At 43.8% G+C, this 16,306-nt stretch overlaps 1 protein-coding gene across 1 annotated transcript in view; it reads right to left on the bottom strand.

Moving 5' to 3' along the window:
* Positions 1–6,909: 6,909 nt before the first annotated feature.
* The window catches only part of CHGA (chromogranin A), a 50,390-nt gene continuing 40,993 nt past the window's right edge, over positions 6,910–16,306 (bottom strand). Inside the window, exons 5-8 of the mRNA XM_056546411.1 lie at positions 13,974–14,075; positions 11,928–12,263; positions 10,141–10,538; positions 6,910–7,496 (exon numbers count right to left, since the gene is read on the bottom strand). Of these exons, the coding sequence (XP_056402386.1) occupies positions 7,413–7,496; positions 10,141–10,538; positions 11,928–12,263; positions 13,974–14,075 (920 nt within the window). The 3' untranslated portion in view covers positions 6,910–7,412. The remainder of the gene's footprint in view (positions 7,497–10,140; positions 10,539–11,927; positions 12,264–13,973; positions 14,076–16,306) is intronic.

Below are 16,306 nucleotides of genomic sequence, written 5' to 3'. Positions count from 1 at the left end.
CCGGTCAGATGGATCCAGATATCTATAGAGAAACATGACCTGGTCAGATGGATCCAGATATCTATAGAGAAACATGACCTGGTCAGATGGATCCAGATCTCTATAGATAAACATGGCCTGGTCAGATGGATCCAGATCTCTATAGATAAACATGGCCTGGTCAGATGGATCCAGATCTCTATAGAGAAACATGTCCTGGTCAGATGGATCCAGATCTCTATAGAGAAACATGTCCTGGTCAGATGGGTCCAGATCTCTATAGAGAAACATGTCCTGGTCAGATGGATCTTTTGCCTAGAACAGTGTTTCCCAACCAGAATGCCTCTATCTGAAGCAAAACTACAACTCCCAGCATGCCCGGACAGCAAACAGCTGTATGGGCATAATGGGAGTTGTAGTTTTGCCACAGCTGGAGGCACACTGGTTGGAAAACACGGACCGATAACCATTTAGTTTCAGCACAATCGTTAGCACAAGGAATCGCCGAGACATTTGAGTCCAGGTTTCAGCGCTCCGGATCCGTACGCAGGTGAGTGCGCTCTTTCTATAAAGTATGATTCCATTATAGCCGCCATAGATGTCTTCTATATACACCCTATGGGCCTTCTGCAGCCAATCAGATACTTACTTTCATTTTCCAATCTGACCTTAGGAAAAATAGGCCTTGGGCTCTGACTGGTTGCTATGACGACGCTGACACCCGACTCCCGTATGTCTCCTCGCTTTATGTGAATTTTCCTTCATTCGTCGCATTGTGTTATTCTATAGAATCCGTTTTCCGTACAGCTGCAGCTTTGTGCTCCATGATCTATATATATATATATATTTACACGTGCGCCATTGTCGGCAATCGGCCGCTCGCTATTCAGGGCGAAAGCTTTCCTATAGAGCAAATGTTTATTTTCAGCCATCGTTGACTCCTTTAAGTTATCTGCTCTGCTTTGTGTTTGTGAAAAACATTGATTTCACGTGCCCCCGCCATTCGCCACCGCAGCTGTGGAAAATGCAAGCGAAATCGCCACCAGCTTTCCGTAACAGGAGTAATAGTAAATAGGGGTTTGTCATGTTCGCCTGAAAATGGGTTCAAAAGTTTACGGAAAAATGTGCAATTTTGATTTATTCAAATATTATTATTTTTTTATATAAGTGGGTGTGGTTTAGCGATGTAGGTGTGGCCTCTTTCACCTGATAGCTTTATTATATATATATATATTATAGAAATTGGTATCAATTATAGCAGAAATTACGCCATTTCATGCCGAATTGTGGCGCACAATAACACATACTAAATATACTGTAATAAATTCCCCCTCCGTGTATTAGTTACTCGCCATTTTCATCACCTCTGCTTGCTGTCAGTGAAGCAGGAAACACTGTAAACCTGCCCGTTTGAATGTACCCTGTATGTTCACATGGGGGGCAAACCTCCAGCTGTTTCAAAACTACATCTCCCAGCATGTACTGACAGACTGTGCATGCTGGGAGTTGTACTTTTGCAACAGCTGGAGGCACACTGGTTGGAAAACCTTCAGTTAATTTTCATTAAAATTGGATGGGAAAATGGAAAAAAAAATTCACTAAAATGCTGGTGTTACCCTAAATTTTTCATGTTCACAAGGGAAAATAGGAAAAAGCCCCCCAAAATTTGTAACCCCATTTCTTCTGACTAAGAAAACACCCCATATGTGGATGTAAAGTGCTCTGCGGGCGAACTACAATGCTCAGAAGAGAAGGAGCGCCATTAGGATTTTGAAGAGAAAATTTGTCCGGAATTGAAGGCCACGTGTGTTTACAAAGCCCCCATAGTGCCAGAACAATGCCCCCCCCCCCCCCACATGTGATCCCATTTTGGAAACTACACCCCTCACATAATGTATTAAGGGGTACAGTGAGCATTTACACCCCCATAGGTGTCTGATTTTTGGAACAGTGGTCTGTGAAAATGAAAAATAAAATTTTTCATTTGCACAGCCCACTGTTCCAAAGATCTGTCAAATGCCAATGGGGTGTAAATACTCACTGCACCCCTTATTAAATTCTGTGAGGGGTGTTGTTTCCAAAATGGGGTCACATGTGGGGGGGTTCACTGTTCTGGCACCACGGGGGGCTTTGTAAACGCACATGGCCCCTGACTACCATTCCAAACAAATTCCCTTTCCAAAAGCTCAATGGCGCTCCTCCTCTTCAGAGCATTGTAGTTCGCCAGCAGAGCATTTTACGTCCTAACATGGGGTATTACCATACTTAGAAGAGATGGGGGTTACAAATTTTGTGGGGCCTTTTCTCCCATTACCCTTTGTAAAAATGGTAAACTTGGGGAAAAAAACTGCACTTCAGTGATACTTCTTAGATATCTCTGATGTCACGAGCACAGTGCTCTCTGCTGACCTCTGCTGTCTATTTTAGGAACTGTCCAGAGCAGCATATGTTTGCTATGGGGATTTTCTCCTTTTGCTCTAAACCGTTCCTAAAATGGACAGCAGAGGTCAGCAGAGAGCACTGTGGTCATGACATCAGAGAAATCTAAAAAGTAAAGCATTTCCTTTGTAGTATACAGCCTCTAAAAAGTACTGGAAGGATTAAGATTTTTTTAATAGAAGTAATTTACAAATCTGTTTAGCTTTCTGGCACCAGTTGATTTAAAAAATAAATAAATTTAAAAAAAAAGTTTTCCACGGGAGTACCCCTTTAAGAACATATAATTTTTCCGTCATCCATATTGGGCGGTCTGTATGTGACATTGGCGCAGCAGACCGCACTTTTGAGTCCTGTACAGAGAGTAGTCATGAAAAACAGTGCCACCCTTGTCCTCAGGTTGTGTGTGATGTTACAACTCTCTTCTATTCTCTTCAATAGAACTGAGCTGTAGTACCACACACAACCTGAGGCCAGAGGGTGGTGCTGTGTTTCAAAAGAAGAAAATCTGTTGAAGCAGGGTGCTTTTAGCTGTTGCAAAACTACAACTCCAAGCATGCCCGGACATGCTGGGAGTTGTAGTTTTGCAACATGGTATACCACAAACACGTGTGCGCAGTGTCATGTGGAGGAGCCCTAACAGCCGCGCTGCACCTGGACCTGAAGCAATGGCTGGTCCGGCGCCGCTACAATTAGCGGTTAATTGTACACGCTCCCTGGGACCTTCCGCGCTTTTGTTCCCGAATAATAAGTGAGGAAAATTACATTTGCGCAAATCAGCAGATAATTATGTGTCATTTGCATATTGTGATGGAGATAATAAAGGGGGCAGCGGCGCCCTCCCCCCCTCACGTGAAATTCATGTTGGCTCTGAGCGCCGCACGAAAATAACAGCGATTATGGTAATTATATGATTAGGAGCAATCACGCCGGGACAGAACGGTTTGAATGTGCAAAAATAGTTTTATATAAAAATACTGCCCCCTAATGGAGGAAACAGCACGAGGCAAATGGATTATAGAAGAGGAATGAGGGACTGAAAGAAACATCTAGAACTGTCATTATATCAGTGATGTCATACAGGGGGCGGGGCTGTGATCACATAATATATTATTATATTATATCAGTGATGTCATGCAGGGGCGGGGCTGTGGTCACTTGTCATATATCAGTGATGTCATACAGGAGGCGGGGCTGTGATCACATGTCATTATATTATATCAGTGATGTCATACAGGGGGCGGGGCTGTGATCACGTCATTATATTACTATTATATTATATCAGTGATGTCATACAGGGGGCGCGGCTGTGATCACATGTCATTATATTACTATTATATTATATCATTGATGTCATACAGGGGGCGGGGCTGTGATCACATGTCATTATATTACTATTATATCAGTGATGTCATACAGGGGGGCGGGGCTGTGATCACATGTCATTATATTACTATTATATTATCAATGATGTCATACGGGGGGGTAGGGCTCATATCACATGTAATTTTATTAATATTATATCAGTGATGTCATACAGGGGGCAGGGCTGTGACCACATCATTATATTAATATATTATATCAGTGATGTCATACGGGGGGGGCGGGGCTGTGATCACATATAATTATATTACTATTATGTTATATCAGTGATGTCATACGGGGGGCGGGGCGGCAGGGCTGTGATCACGTCATTATATTACATCAGTGATGTCATACAGGGGGCGGGGCTGGTTGCTCTTCCTGCAGTACATGTTGTGTGGATCTCATGTTTTTCAGTGTTTTAAATTTTCAAGATCTCTGTCTGCTGTCAGTGAATGGAAATATTTATAGTTTATATCCCTGGTGTAAGAGTCCTGCAATCTGTCCGGGCATGCTGGGAGTTGTAGTTTGCCAACAGCTGGAGGCACCATGGTTGGGATAACTGTGTTAGCAATACATCATTCTAATACAGAGCTTCAAATCCCCTACATAGTTACATGCTAAAATTCCAGCCATCATTACAAAGCATATACCGCATACGGTTTTATTATTGAGCTTAACCTGTATACAGTGTGCTCCCCCTAGTGGTGGCTGCAGGCAGTTGTCATTTTATATTTATTTTATTTTTTTCTGGAGAAAAGAAGCAGCACTGCCCAGGTATATGTTGGGTGCCCACCGGTTGAGGAACCAGGTCAGGGAGTCAGTAAAGGAAGATCACATGCAGCACCCCATATGGTGAGCAAAGGTGTGTAGCTTTATTCCATCCGGTGAACGGATACAATGTTCCCATTCCCCTTGCAACATTTTTCAAGCACAGTGCAACAAAGACCCAAAGGGGGGGGGGGATATGGAGTCACACTCAAAATCACAGTGGAAAATCCCACTACAGGCCGATCCAACTTTATGTAATGTCCTTAATACAAGTCCCAATGAGGCTCAGTAGTGTGTGTGGCCTCCACGTGCCCGTATGACCTCCCTCCAACGCCTGGGCATGATCCTGATGAGGTGGAGGATGGTCTCCTGAGGGATGTCCTCCCAGACCTGGACTAAAGCATCCGACAACTCCTGGACAGTCTGTGGTAGATGGAGCGAGACGTCCCAGATGTGCTCAATGGGATTCAGGGGAACGGGTGGCCAGTCCATAGCATCAATGCCTTCCTCTTGTAGGAACTGCTGACACACTCCAGCCACATGAGATCTAGCATTGTCTTGTATTAGGAGGAACCCAACCGCACCAGCATATGGTCTCACAAGGGGTCTGAGGATCTCATCTCGGTACCTAATGGCAGTCACTACCTCTGGCAAGCACATGGAGGACTGTGCGGCCCCCCCCAAAGAAATGCCACCCCACACCATTACTGACCCACCGCCAAACCGGTCATGCTGGAGGATGTTGCAGGCAGCAGAGCGTTCTCCACGGCGTCTCCAGACTCTGTCACATGTGCTCAGTGTGAACCTGCTTTCATCTGTGAAGAGTACAGGGGCCAGTGGGAATTTGCCAATCTTGTTGTTCTCTGGCAAATGCCAAATGTCCTGCAAGAGATGAGCTGTAAGCACAACCCCCACCTGTGGACGTCAGGCCCTCATACCACCCTCATGGAGTCTGTTTCTGACCGTTTGAGTGGACACATGAACATTTGTGTCCTGCTGGAGGTCATTTTGCAGGGCTCTGGCAGTGCTCCTCCTGCTCCTCCTTGCACACAGGTGGAGGTAGCGGTCCTGCTGCTGGGTTGTTGCCCTCCTATGGCCTCCTCCACGTCTCCTGATGTACTGGCCTGTCTCCTGGTAGCGCCTCCATGCTCTGGACACTACGCTGACAGACACAGCAAACCTTCTTGCCACAGCTCGCATTGATGTGCCATCCTGGATGAGCTGCACTACCTGAGCCACTTGTGTGGGTTGTAGACTCGGTCTCATGCTACCACTAGAGTGAAAGCACCGCCAGCATTCAAAAGTGACCAAAACATCAGCCAGGAAACACAGGAACTGAGAAGTGGTCTGTGGTCACCATCTGCAGAACCACTCCTTTATTGGGGGGGTGTCTTGCTAATTGCCTATAATTTCCACGTGTTGTCTGTTCCATGTGAAATTGATTGTCAATCAGTGTTCTTCCTGAGTGGACAGTGGGATCTCACACAAGTGTCAGTGACTTGGAGTTACATTGTGTTGTTTATGTGTTCCCTTTAGTTTTCCAAGCAGTGTATATACACACACACACACACACACTACACACACACACTACACACACACACACACTACACACACACACACACACACTACACACACACACACACTACACACACACACTATACACACACACACACACACACACACTACACACACACACACTACACACACACACACACACACTACACACACACACACTACACACACACACTACACACACACTACACTACACACACACTACACACACACACACTACACACACACACACTACACACACACACACTACACACACACTACACACACACCCACTACACACACACTACACACACACTACACTACACACACACTACACACACACACACTACACACACACACACACACTACACACACACACACTACACACACACTACACACACACCCACTACACACACACTACACTACACACACACTACACTACACTACACACACACTACACTACACACACACTACACTACACACACACTACACTACACACACACACACTACACACACACACTACACACACACTACACACACACACTACACACACACACTACACACACACACACACTACACACACACTACACACACACTACACACACACACACCCACTACACACACACTACACACACACACTTCACACCTTTGTTCACCATATGGAGTGCTGCATGTGATCTCCCTTTACTATATATATAATTTATTTTTCTGATAATTGTCTATGCTGGAGCTTTGTATTAGAGAATGTAGATTGAAGCAGAGCTGTCAGGATCCGAACACAAGAACGAAATAATAAAAAAAAGACATAAAAAGGAAAAAAAATCCAACATTTTATTTCCCTGTAATTTCTTTTCTCTGTACAGAAGAAGCCTCCACTCCCCAGATCGTAATCAAAAAAGTAACAAGTTATTGCAATATGTTCCTCTAACAAAAAGAGTAAAAAGTGACACTACAGCCTAGAACGTCCGAAATAACAGGGTGAGACCAGACGCCCACAACCCCCCCGCACGTTCTGCACCGCCCCTCCCCCTACTAGAAAAGGGGCGATGATCTCCACTGTGCGAAGGGCGCATCCCCCCCCCCCCCCAGATCTTGCATCAGCCGCGCTACGGGACAGTCGTGATAGAACTACAGAACGTTTAACCCCACGGCTGCTGCAAGAAGATTGCCACAAATTGTTTGCCAGCAGTCACGGGGTTAAGCTGGAAAACAAATATAGAAGGTGCGATGGCAAAAACCAATTTTTTGCAGATTATTTTTTTAACTTTTTCTTTTTTTAATTCTTTTTGCCCCCCTCCCATATTTTTCTCGTTTCATCCCCTCCTCAGATCGTGCAGCTTGTGGGCGACATTTTCCAGTTCTGCCTCGATGGCAGCCAAACTCTCCAGTTCTTGGTCCTGTTAAAAAAATTAAAAAAAAGGTACAAAATAATAATTTTTTAAAATACTACCTAGGGATAATGCTGCAAAGCATGCTGGGGGTAAATGCTATACAGTTCTATAATTGTAGATCTTACGTGCTATTACACCCACCGGCCAGCAGAGGGAGACATAGCGATTTCCCATTAAAGGGGTATTCCAGGAAAAAACTTTTTTTATACATCAACTGGCTCCAGAATGTTAAACAGATTTGTAAATTACTTCTATTAAAAAATGTTAATCCTTCCAATAATTATCAGCTGCTGAAGTTGAGTTGTTCTTTTCTGTCTGACAACAGTGCTCTCTGCTGACACCTCTGCTTGTCTCGGGAACTGCACAGAGTAGAAGAGGTTTGCTATGGGGATTTGCTTCCACTCTGGACAGTTCCCGAGACACGTGTCATCAGAGAGCACTTAGACAGAAAAGAACAACTCAACTTCAGCAGCTCATAAGTACTGAAAGGATTAAGATTTTATAATAGAAGTCATTTACAAATCTGTTTAACTTTCTGAAGCCAGGTGGTATATATTTATATAAAAAAATTTTTTTCCTGCAATACCCCTTTAACTATTTCTAGTCTTGATCATCCTGTTGGTTGGAATAGACTGTGTCTGCAGTGTAAAGTATAGAGAACACAGTCATATCCATAGCATCAGGTGGAGACACTGAGCCTTCGGCGGTCAGGGCATGATGGGACTTGTAGTGTTACAATAGCTGAAGAGGAACACTGATATATAGATATACAAAATGTATTTAATAGATGAAAAAAAAAGTTGTGTTTTCCAACCAGTGTGGCTCCAGCTGTTGCAAAACTACAACTCCCAGCATGCCCAGACAGCCAACGGCCATTGTTTCCCAACCAGCATGCCTCCAGCTGTTGCAAAACTACAACTCCCAGCATGCCCAGACAGCCAACGGCCATTGTTTCCCAACCAGCATGCCTCCAGCTGTTGCAAAACTACAACTCCCAGCATGCCCAGACAGCCAACGGCCATTGTTTCCCAACCAGCATGCCTCCAGCTGTTGCAAAACTACAACTCCCAGCATGCCCAGACAGCCAACGGCCATTGTTTCCCAACCAGCATGCCTCCAGCTGTTGCAAAACTACAACTCCCAGCATGCCCGGACAGCCTTTGGCTGTCCGGGCATGCTGGGAGTTGTAGGTTTGCAACAGCTGGAGGCATCCTGGTTGGGAAACATTAAACTAAAGCCTATAAGTAATATAGTAGCGATATTGGAATCTCAGTTTACAGCTTGCTGTGAACAGGTCTGCATTACGTCACCTGGTCTGTGATGCTGACATCTAGTGGCCCTAAAAGGGTACTCCCGTGGAAAACATTTTTTTTTTTTTTTTTTTTTTTAATCAACTGATGCCAGAAAGTTAAACAGATTTGTAAATGACTTCTATTAAAAAAACTTAATCCTTCCAGTACTTATTAGCTGCTGAATACTACAGAGGAAATTATTTTCTTTTTGGAACACAGAGCTCTCTGCTGACATCATGACCACAGTGCTCTCTGCTAAAATCTCTGTCCATTTTAAGAACTGTCCAGAGTAGGAGAAAATCCCCATAGAAAACATACGCTGCTCTGGACAGTTCCTAAAATGGACAGAGATGTCAGCAGAGAGCACTGTGCTCATGATGTCAGCAGAGAGCTCTGTGTTCCAAAAAGAAAATAATTTCCTCTGTTGTATTCAGCAGCTAATAAGTACTGGAAGGATTAAGATTTTTTAATAGAAGTAATTTACAAATCTGTTTAACTTTCTGGCATCAGTTGATTTAAAAAAAAAAAAAAAAAGTTTTCCACCGGAGTACCCCTTTAAAGGAGAGATCCAGGATTAAGACTAACATAGCTGATTTCTTCCAAAAACAGTGCCACCTCTGTCCTCAGGTTGTGTGTGGTATTGCATCTTATTTACATTGAAGTAAATGGAGCAGAGTTGTAATACCACACACAACCTGAGGACAGAGAGAGCCCCTTTAAAGGGGTACTCCGGTGGAAAACAATTTATTTATTTTAATCAACTGGTGCAAGAAAGTTAAACAGATTTGTAAATTAATCTAACCCTTCCAGTACTTATCAGCTGCTGTATGCTCCACAGGAAGTTGTGTAGTTTTTTCCAGTCTGACCACAGTGCTCTCTGCCAACAACTCTGTCCATGTCAGGAACTGTCCGGAGTAGGAGAAAATCCCCATAGCAAACATATGCTGCACTGGACAGTTCCTGACACGGACAGAGATGTCAGCAGAGAGCACAGTGATCAGACAGAAAAGAACTACATAACTTCCTGTGGAGCATACAGCAGCTGATAAATACTGGAAGGATTAGGATTTTCTAATAAAAGTCATTTACAAATCTATTTAGCTTTCTGGCACCAGTTAAAAAAAAAAAAAAAATCCCAACGGAGTACCCCTTTAATCCGATTTTGACTATGACTAACAAAATCCAACCTAAAATCTTGCAGTTTTTATGTTGACCACTAGATGTCAGCATCGCAGACCAGGTGAGATTAGGGACTCTCAGTTTACAGCTTGCTGTAAACCAGTCCGCAACGGAGTAAAAATTCTAATCCTGCACGTCCCAAGCTGAGGGTTTGGTACTTTGTGACGCTCTACACCCACCTCGGTCTTCCTGTTTGCGCTGCCCTCTTCTTCCTTCTTCTCTTCTGCCCTCTTTAGGATTGGCGCTTCGGTTTCGGCGCTGTCCTCCCTGGATGGCTGCGGTTGTTGCCGGTCCTCCTGGCTGCTGAGGTCGCTGGGCTCCTTGGGTGGGATCTTCATGGAGCGGTCAGGGGTATCCTCGCTGCTCCTCGCCGCGCACTTCTTGGCTCTCAGCTCCTTGGCGAGCTCGTCCATCTTGTTCCATCTCTTGGAGTCCTCCAGGTCTTTAGAGGCGTCGCCGTCACCCTGCGCGTTCTCCTCGCCGCAGTCGATGGTGTCTGCGTCCTGTTTGGCCTCTTTACTGTTGTCGGATTCAGAGTTGGAGTCTTTGGTAAAATCTTCGGGAATCCTCATGGAGTCTAAAGGGGAAAGAAAGTGCAGAATGATTCCAGATTATTGCTGCCCCCTAGTTGTTTGGGGAGGGATAGACAGAGCCTGCTAGGCTGCATTGCATCCTGGGAGAGTAACAATGCACAAGAAAAAGACTAGAGTCTAAAAACAGCGCCACACCTGTCCTCAGGTTGTGTGTGGTACTGCAGGTCCTTTCCGTTAAAGCAGTGTGTACCTCCAGCTGTTGCAAAACTACAACCCCCAGCATGCCTGGACAGCCGTAGGTTAGTGTTTCCAAGACACTGTGCCTCCAGCTGTTGCAAAACTACAACTCCCATCATGCCCAGACAGCTGTAGGTTAGTGTTTCCAAACCACTGTGCCTCCAGCTGTTGCAAAACTACAACTCCCAGCATGCCCGGACAGCCGTTGGCTGTCCGGGCATGCTGGTAGTTGTAGTTTGCAACAGCTGGAGACACCCTGGTTGGGAAACACTGCATTAAAGTAAATGGAGCCAAGTTGTAATACCACACACAACCTCAAGACATAGGTGGTGCTATTTTGAGAAGAAATCAGACAGGAGGATGATTGCCCAGACTGGATGCAGCTGTAACAAAGCATCAACTGTGTGTGATCAGGATGGCTCTTTGTGTTTCCATTCACTTCCAGCTAGCAGAGATCTTGAAAACAATCAGGAATTACAACACAAAGTAATAAAGGGGGTTATCCAGGAATAGAAGAACAGAGCTTATTTCTTCTAAAAACTGCGCCACCCCTGCTTTCAGGTTGTGTGCGCTATTACAACCTGGCTCCATTCACTTCAATGGAACTGAGATGTAATACCACACACAACCTGATGATAGGGGTGGTGCTGTTTGTAAGAAAAATTAGCTCTACCATTCTTTTCCAGGGTCAACCCTTAAAAGTGTACTCTGGTGGACAGCATTTTTTTTTCTTTAACTTTCTGGCACCAGTTGATTTAAAACAGTTTTGTAATTTACTTCTATTTAAAAATCTTAATCCTTCCAGCTGCTGTATGCTCCACAAGATGTTGAGTTGTTCTTCAGTCTGACCACAGTGCTCTCTGCTGACACCTCTGTCCGTGTCAGGAACTGTCCAGAACAGGAGGAAATCCCCATAGCAAACCTCTCCTGCTCTGGACAGTTCCTGACATGGACAGAGGTGTCAGCAGAGAGCACTGTGCTCAGACTGGAAAGAACTGCATAACTTCCTGTGGAGCATTCAGCAGCTGATAAGTACAGGAAGGATTAAGATTTTTAAATAGAAGTAATTTACAAATCTGTTTGACTTTCTGGCACCAGTTGATTTAAAAATATATATTTTCCACCGGAGTACCCCTTTAATTAGACCGGCCTGTATTATATAGTGTTGGAGATGAGGATGATGGGGGTTTCCTTACTGTCCTCCCGCTGGGTGTCGTCCTCCTCGTTGTCCGTTTCGTTGCGGTCTTGTTTGCGGTTTTCCTTGTCGGGATCCTCCTCGGCCTCCTTCTTGCTGCCGGGCTCCTCCTCGTCCTCCCGGTTGTCTTTGGGGAGCTCCATGTCGTTGATCTCGTCGGTGATGCGGTTGTCGATCTCCTCTTCCTCGGACGTCTCTTCCCTTTTGCTGATTTCGTTGCTCTCCAGCTCCTCGTTGCTGTCCTCCCGCTCCGAGCTCCTCTTCCTCTCCTCCTCCTCCTCTTCCTCCTCGTCCCTTTCTGGAGATTTTCCCAGAAGTGGAGAAGCCTGAGACTTGTCTGGACCATTAGACGAGAGAGAAAAAATTCATAAGTTTGGCAATAAAAAAAAGAAAAAAACAAATATATAAAAAGTTACATTTTATAAAAAAAAAAAAAAAAAAAAAGTTTAATTTAAAAAAAAAATATAGAAATAATAAAATGACAAAAAAATGCATGAAGTTTCATAATTAAAGAGGTACTCCACCCCTCGCGGGGGTCCCGCCTCTGGGACGATCTCCCTGCTGCACCCGGCGTTCGTTTAGAGCATCGGGTGCAGCACCAGAGCACCGACTGTTCGTGACGCCATGGCCGCTCCCCACTCCTGACATCACGGCCACGCCCCCTCAATGCAAATCTATTAGAGGGCGTGATGACAGTCATGCCCCCTCCCATGGACTTGCATTAAGGGGGCGTGGCCGTGACGTCACAAGCCTCCACCCCACATCGCCAGTCATCCGGGAAGGAGCGAAGTTCGCTCTGTGCACCTGATGACTGTGGTGCTGCAGCCGAGATCGCGGGGGTCCCCAGCAGTGGGACCCCCGCTATCAGACATCTTGTCCCTTATCCTTTGGATTTTCAATACCCCTTTGAAAAAAAAAAAAAAAAAAAACTGTTTGATAATAAAAAAAAAAAATCTTAATTAAAATTTGTTTTTATAATTTATAATGTAAAAAATATATAAAAAGTTTGATTAAAAAATATAGAAAAAATAAACTTCATTTAAAAAAGAAAAAAAAACAGTTTGATAATTTCAAAAACTAAAAAAGATAGAATTTTTTTTTTTTTTTTTTTTGTTTCCGTTTTTAATTAGGAAGCTTTATGGAGATTTTTTTTTTCTATTTCTTTTTTTTTAATATCAATTTAAAAAAAAAACAAATTTTGACAATTAAAAAAAAAAGAAATTCTCATTGTAATGAAAATACATCAGATGTAAAATGAGAAAAAAAAAAAGTGGTAAAAAAGAAAACAGTAAATCGAAATCGTTTTTTTTTTATTTTTGTTTTTTGTAGAATTCTGCTTGTTGCTAGGAAACCAAAAATAGTTGTCGGACAGGGGATATGTCCAAAAAATATATATTTATATAAATCTAGGTGCTTTCTACCAAAAGCAGCACCACAGCTGTCCCCGCAGGTTGTTTGTGGTATTACAACTTGAAGCATTTCACTTTGATGGGACTGAGCTGCAATATCAGACACAACCTGAGGACAGGGGTGGCGCTGTTTTTAGAATAAATTAGTTTTTCTATTCCTGGATGGTCCCTTTTAGAATATATAAGCTCGATTGAGTTGAGCTGTAATACCAAACACGACCACTTTGGACAGGGGTGGCGCTGTTTCTGAATCAAAGTAAAATCCTCCTTGATGAAGCAGTTTTAATATCTATAAGTCGGTGTTCACAACCAGGGTGCCTCCAGCTGTTGCAAAACTACAACTCCCAGCATGCCCGGACAGCCGTTGGCTGTCCGGGCATGCTGGGAGTTGTAGTTTTGCAACTCCTGGTTGGGAAACGCTGCTGTGAGTGAATTGCAGGTGATACGTTGTGAAGGTCTTTGACATTCAGGACACAATGTAACGAGATTCTGCTGTGATCAGAGGATTATGTGCGATGAGCCGGGACTTAGCTGTACAGCGCCGCGCACATCGCCTCAGTATCACATGACCAGCCGATTCCGGACTTCGAGGAACCTCAAGGTCACCACAGCGGGGTCGGAGTCACCGCGACACTCACCGGAGGGGAGGGGCTTGTTGTTCTGCTTCTCAAGGATGCCGGATAGCTCCTCCGCAAAGCCTGCGCCATTCTTCTTCTGCTTCTGGATTCTCTCCATGGCTCCTGTGGAAGTGACATTAAAGGAGATCAGCGGCTAAAAGCGATCAGTCCTACAGATCATAAAACTGGTCACTAAAGTGAATGAGCTGCAATACCTTACATAGCCTATAGAAAGGGGTGGAGCTATTTTTTGGGGGTAAAAAAAAAAAAAACAACCGTGTGTTTCCGATCCCTGAGCTGTGATCACATGTCAGTAGATTATATCAGTGATGTCATACAGGGGGGCGGGGCTGTGATCACATGTCATTATATTACTATTATATCAGTGATGTCATACAGGGGGCGGGGCTGTGATCACATGTCATTTTATTATATCAGTGATGTCATACAGGAGGCGGGGCTGTGATCACATGTCATTATATTATATCAGTGATGTCATACAGGAGGCGGGGCTGTGATCACGTCATTATATTATTATATTATATCAGTGATGTCATACAGGAGGCGGGGCTGTGATCACATGTCATTATATTATTATATTATATCAGTGATGTCATACAGGAGGCGGGGCTGTGATCACATGTCATTATATTATATCAGTGATGTCATACAGGGGCAGGGCTGTGATCACGTCATTTTATTATTATATCAGTGATGTCATACAGGAGGCGGGGCTGTAATCACATGTCATTATTATATTATATCAGTGATGTCATACAGGGGGCGGGGCTGTGATTACATGTCATTATATTATTATATTATATCAGTGATGTCATACAGGGGGCGGGGCTGTGATTACATGTCATTATGTTACTATTATATTATATCAGTGATGTCATACAGGGGGCGGGGCTGTGATTACATGTCATTATGTTACTATTATATTATATCAGTGATGTCATACAGGGGGCGGGGCTGTGATCACATGTCATTATATTACTATTATATTATATCAGTGATGTCATACAGGGGGCAGGGCTGTGATCACATGTCATTTTATTATATTATATCAGTGATGTCATACAGGAGGCGGGGCTGTGATCACATGTCATTATATTATTATATTATATCAGTGATGTCATACAGGAGGCGGGGCTGTGATCACATGTCATTATATTATATCAGTGATGTCATACAGGAGGCGGGGCTGTGATCACATGTCATTATATTATTATATTATATCAGTGATGTCATACAGGGGGCGGGGCTGTGATTAAATGTCATTATGTTACTATTATATTATATCAGTGATGTCATACAGGGGGCGGGGCTGTGATCACATGTCATTATATTACTATTATATCAGTGATGTCATACAGGGGGCGGGGCTGTGATCACATGTCATTATATTACTATTATATCAGTGATGTCATACAGGGGGCGGGGCTGTGATCACGTCATTATATCACTATTATATTATATCAGTGATGTCATACAGGGGGCGGGGCTATGATCACATATTATATCAGTGATGTCATACAGGAGGCGGGGCTGTGATCACATGTCATTTTATTATTATATTATATCAGTGATGTCATACAGGGGGCGGGGCTGTGATCACATGTCATTATGTTACTATTATATTATATCAGTGATGTCATACAGGAGGCGGGGCTGTGATCACATGTCATTATGTTACTATTATATCAGTGATGTCATACAGGAGGCGGGGCTGTGATCACATGTCATTATATTATATCAGTGATGTCATACAGGGGGCGGGGCTGTGATCACATGTCATTATATTATATCAGTGATGTCATACAGGGGGCGGGGCTGTGATCACATATCAGTGATGTCATACAGGGGGAGGGGCTGTGATCACATATCATTTTATTACTGTTACATTGTATCAGTGATGTCATACAGGGGGCGGGGCTGTGATCACATGTCATATATCAGTGATGTCATTAAGGGGGCGGGGCTGTGATCACATGTCATATTAGATCAGTGATGTCATAAAGGGGGTGGGGCTGTGATCACGTCATATTATATCAGTGATGTCATGCAGGGGGCGGGGCTGTGATCACATGTTGTTATATTACTATTATATCAGTGATGTCATACAGGGGGCGGGGCTGTGATCACGTCATTATATCACTATTATGTTATATCAGTGATGTCATACAGGAGGCGGGGCTGTGATCACGTCATTATATTACTATTATATTATATCAGTGATGTCATACAGGGGGCGGTGCTGTGATCACATGTCATATTACTATTATATCAGTGATGTCCTACAGGGGGCGGGGCTGTGATCACGTCATTATATCACTATTATATTATATCAG

The sequence above is a fragment of the Hyla sarda genome, chromosome 11 (genome assembly GCF_029499605.1).
Source record: "Hyla sarda isolate aHylSar1 chromosome 11, aHylSar1.hap1, whole genome shotgun sequence".
NCBI lineage: Eukaryota > Metazoa > Chordata > Amphibia > Anura > Hylidae > Hyla > Hyla sarda.
The sequence above is the reverse complement of the archived record's forward strand: the minus strand, read 5'-3'. Positions and strand labels throughout refer to the sequence as shown.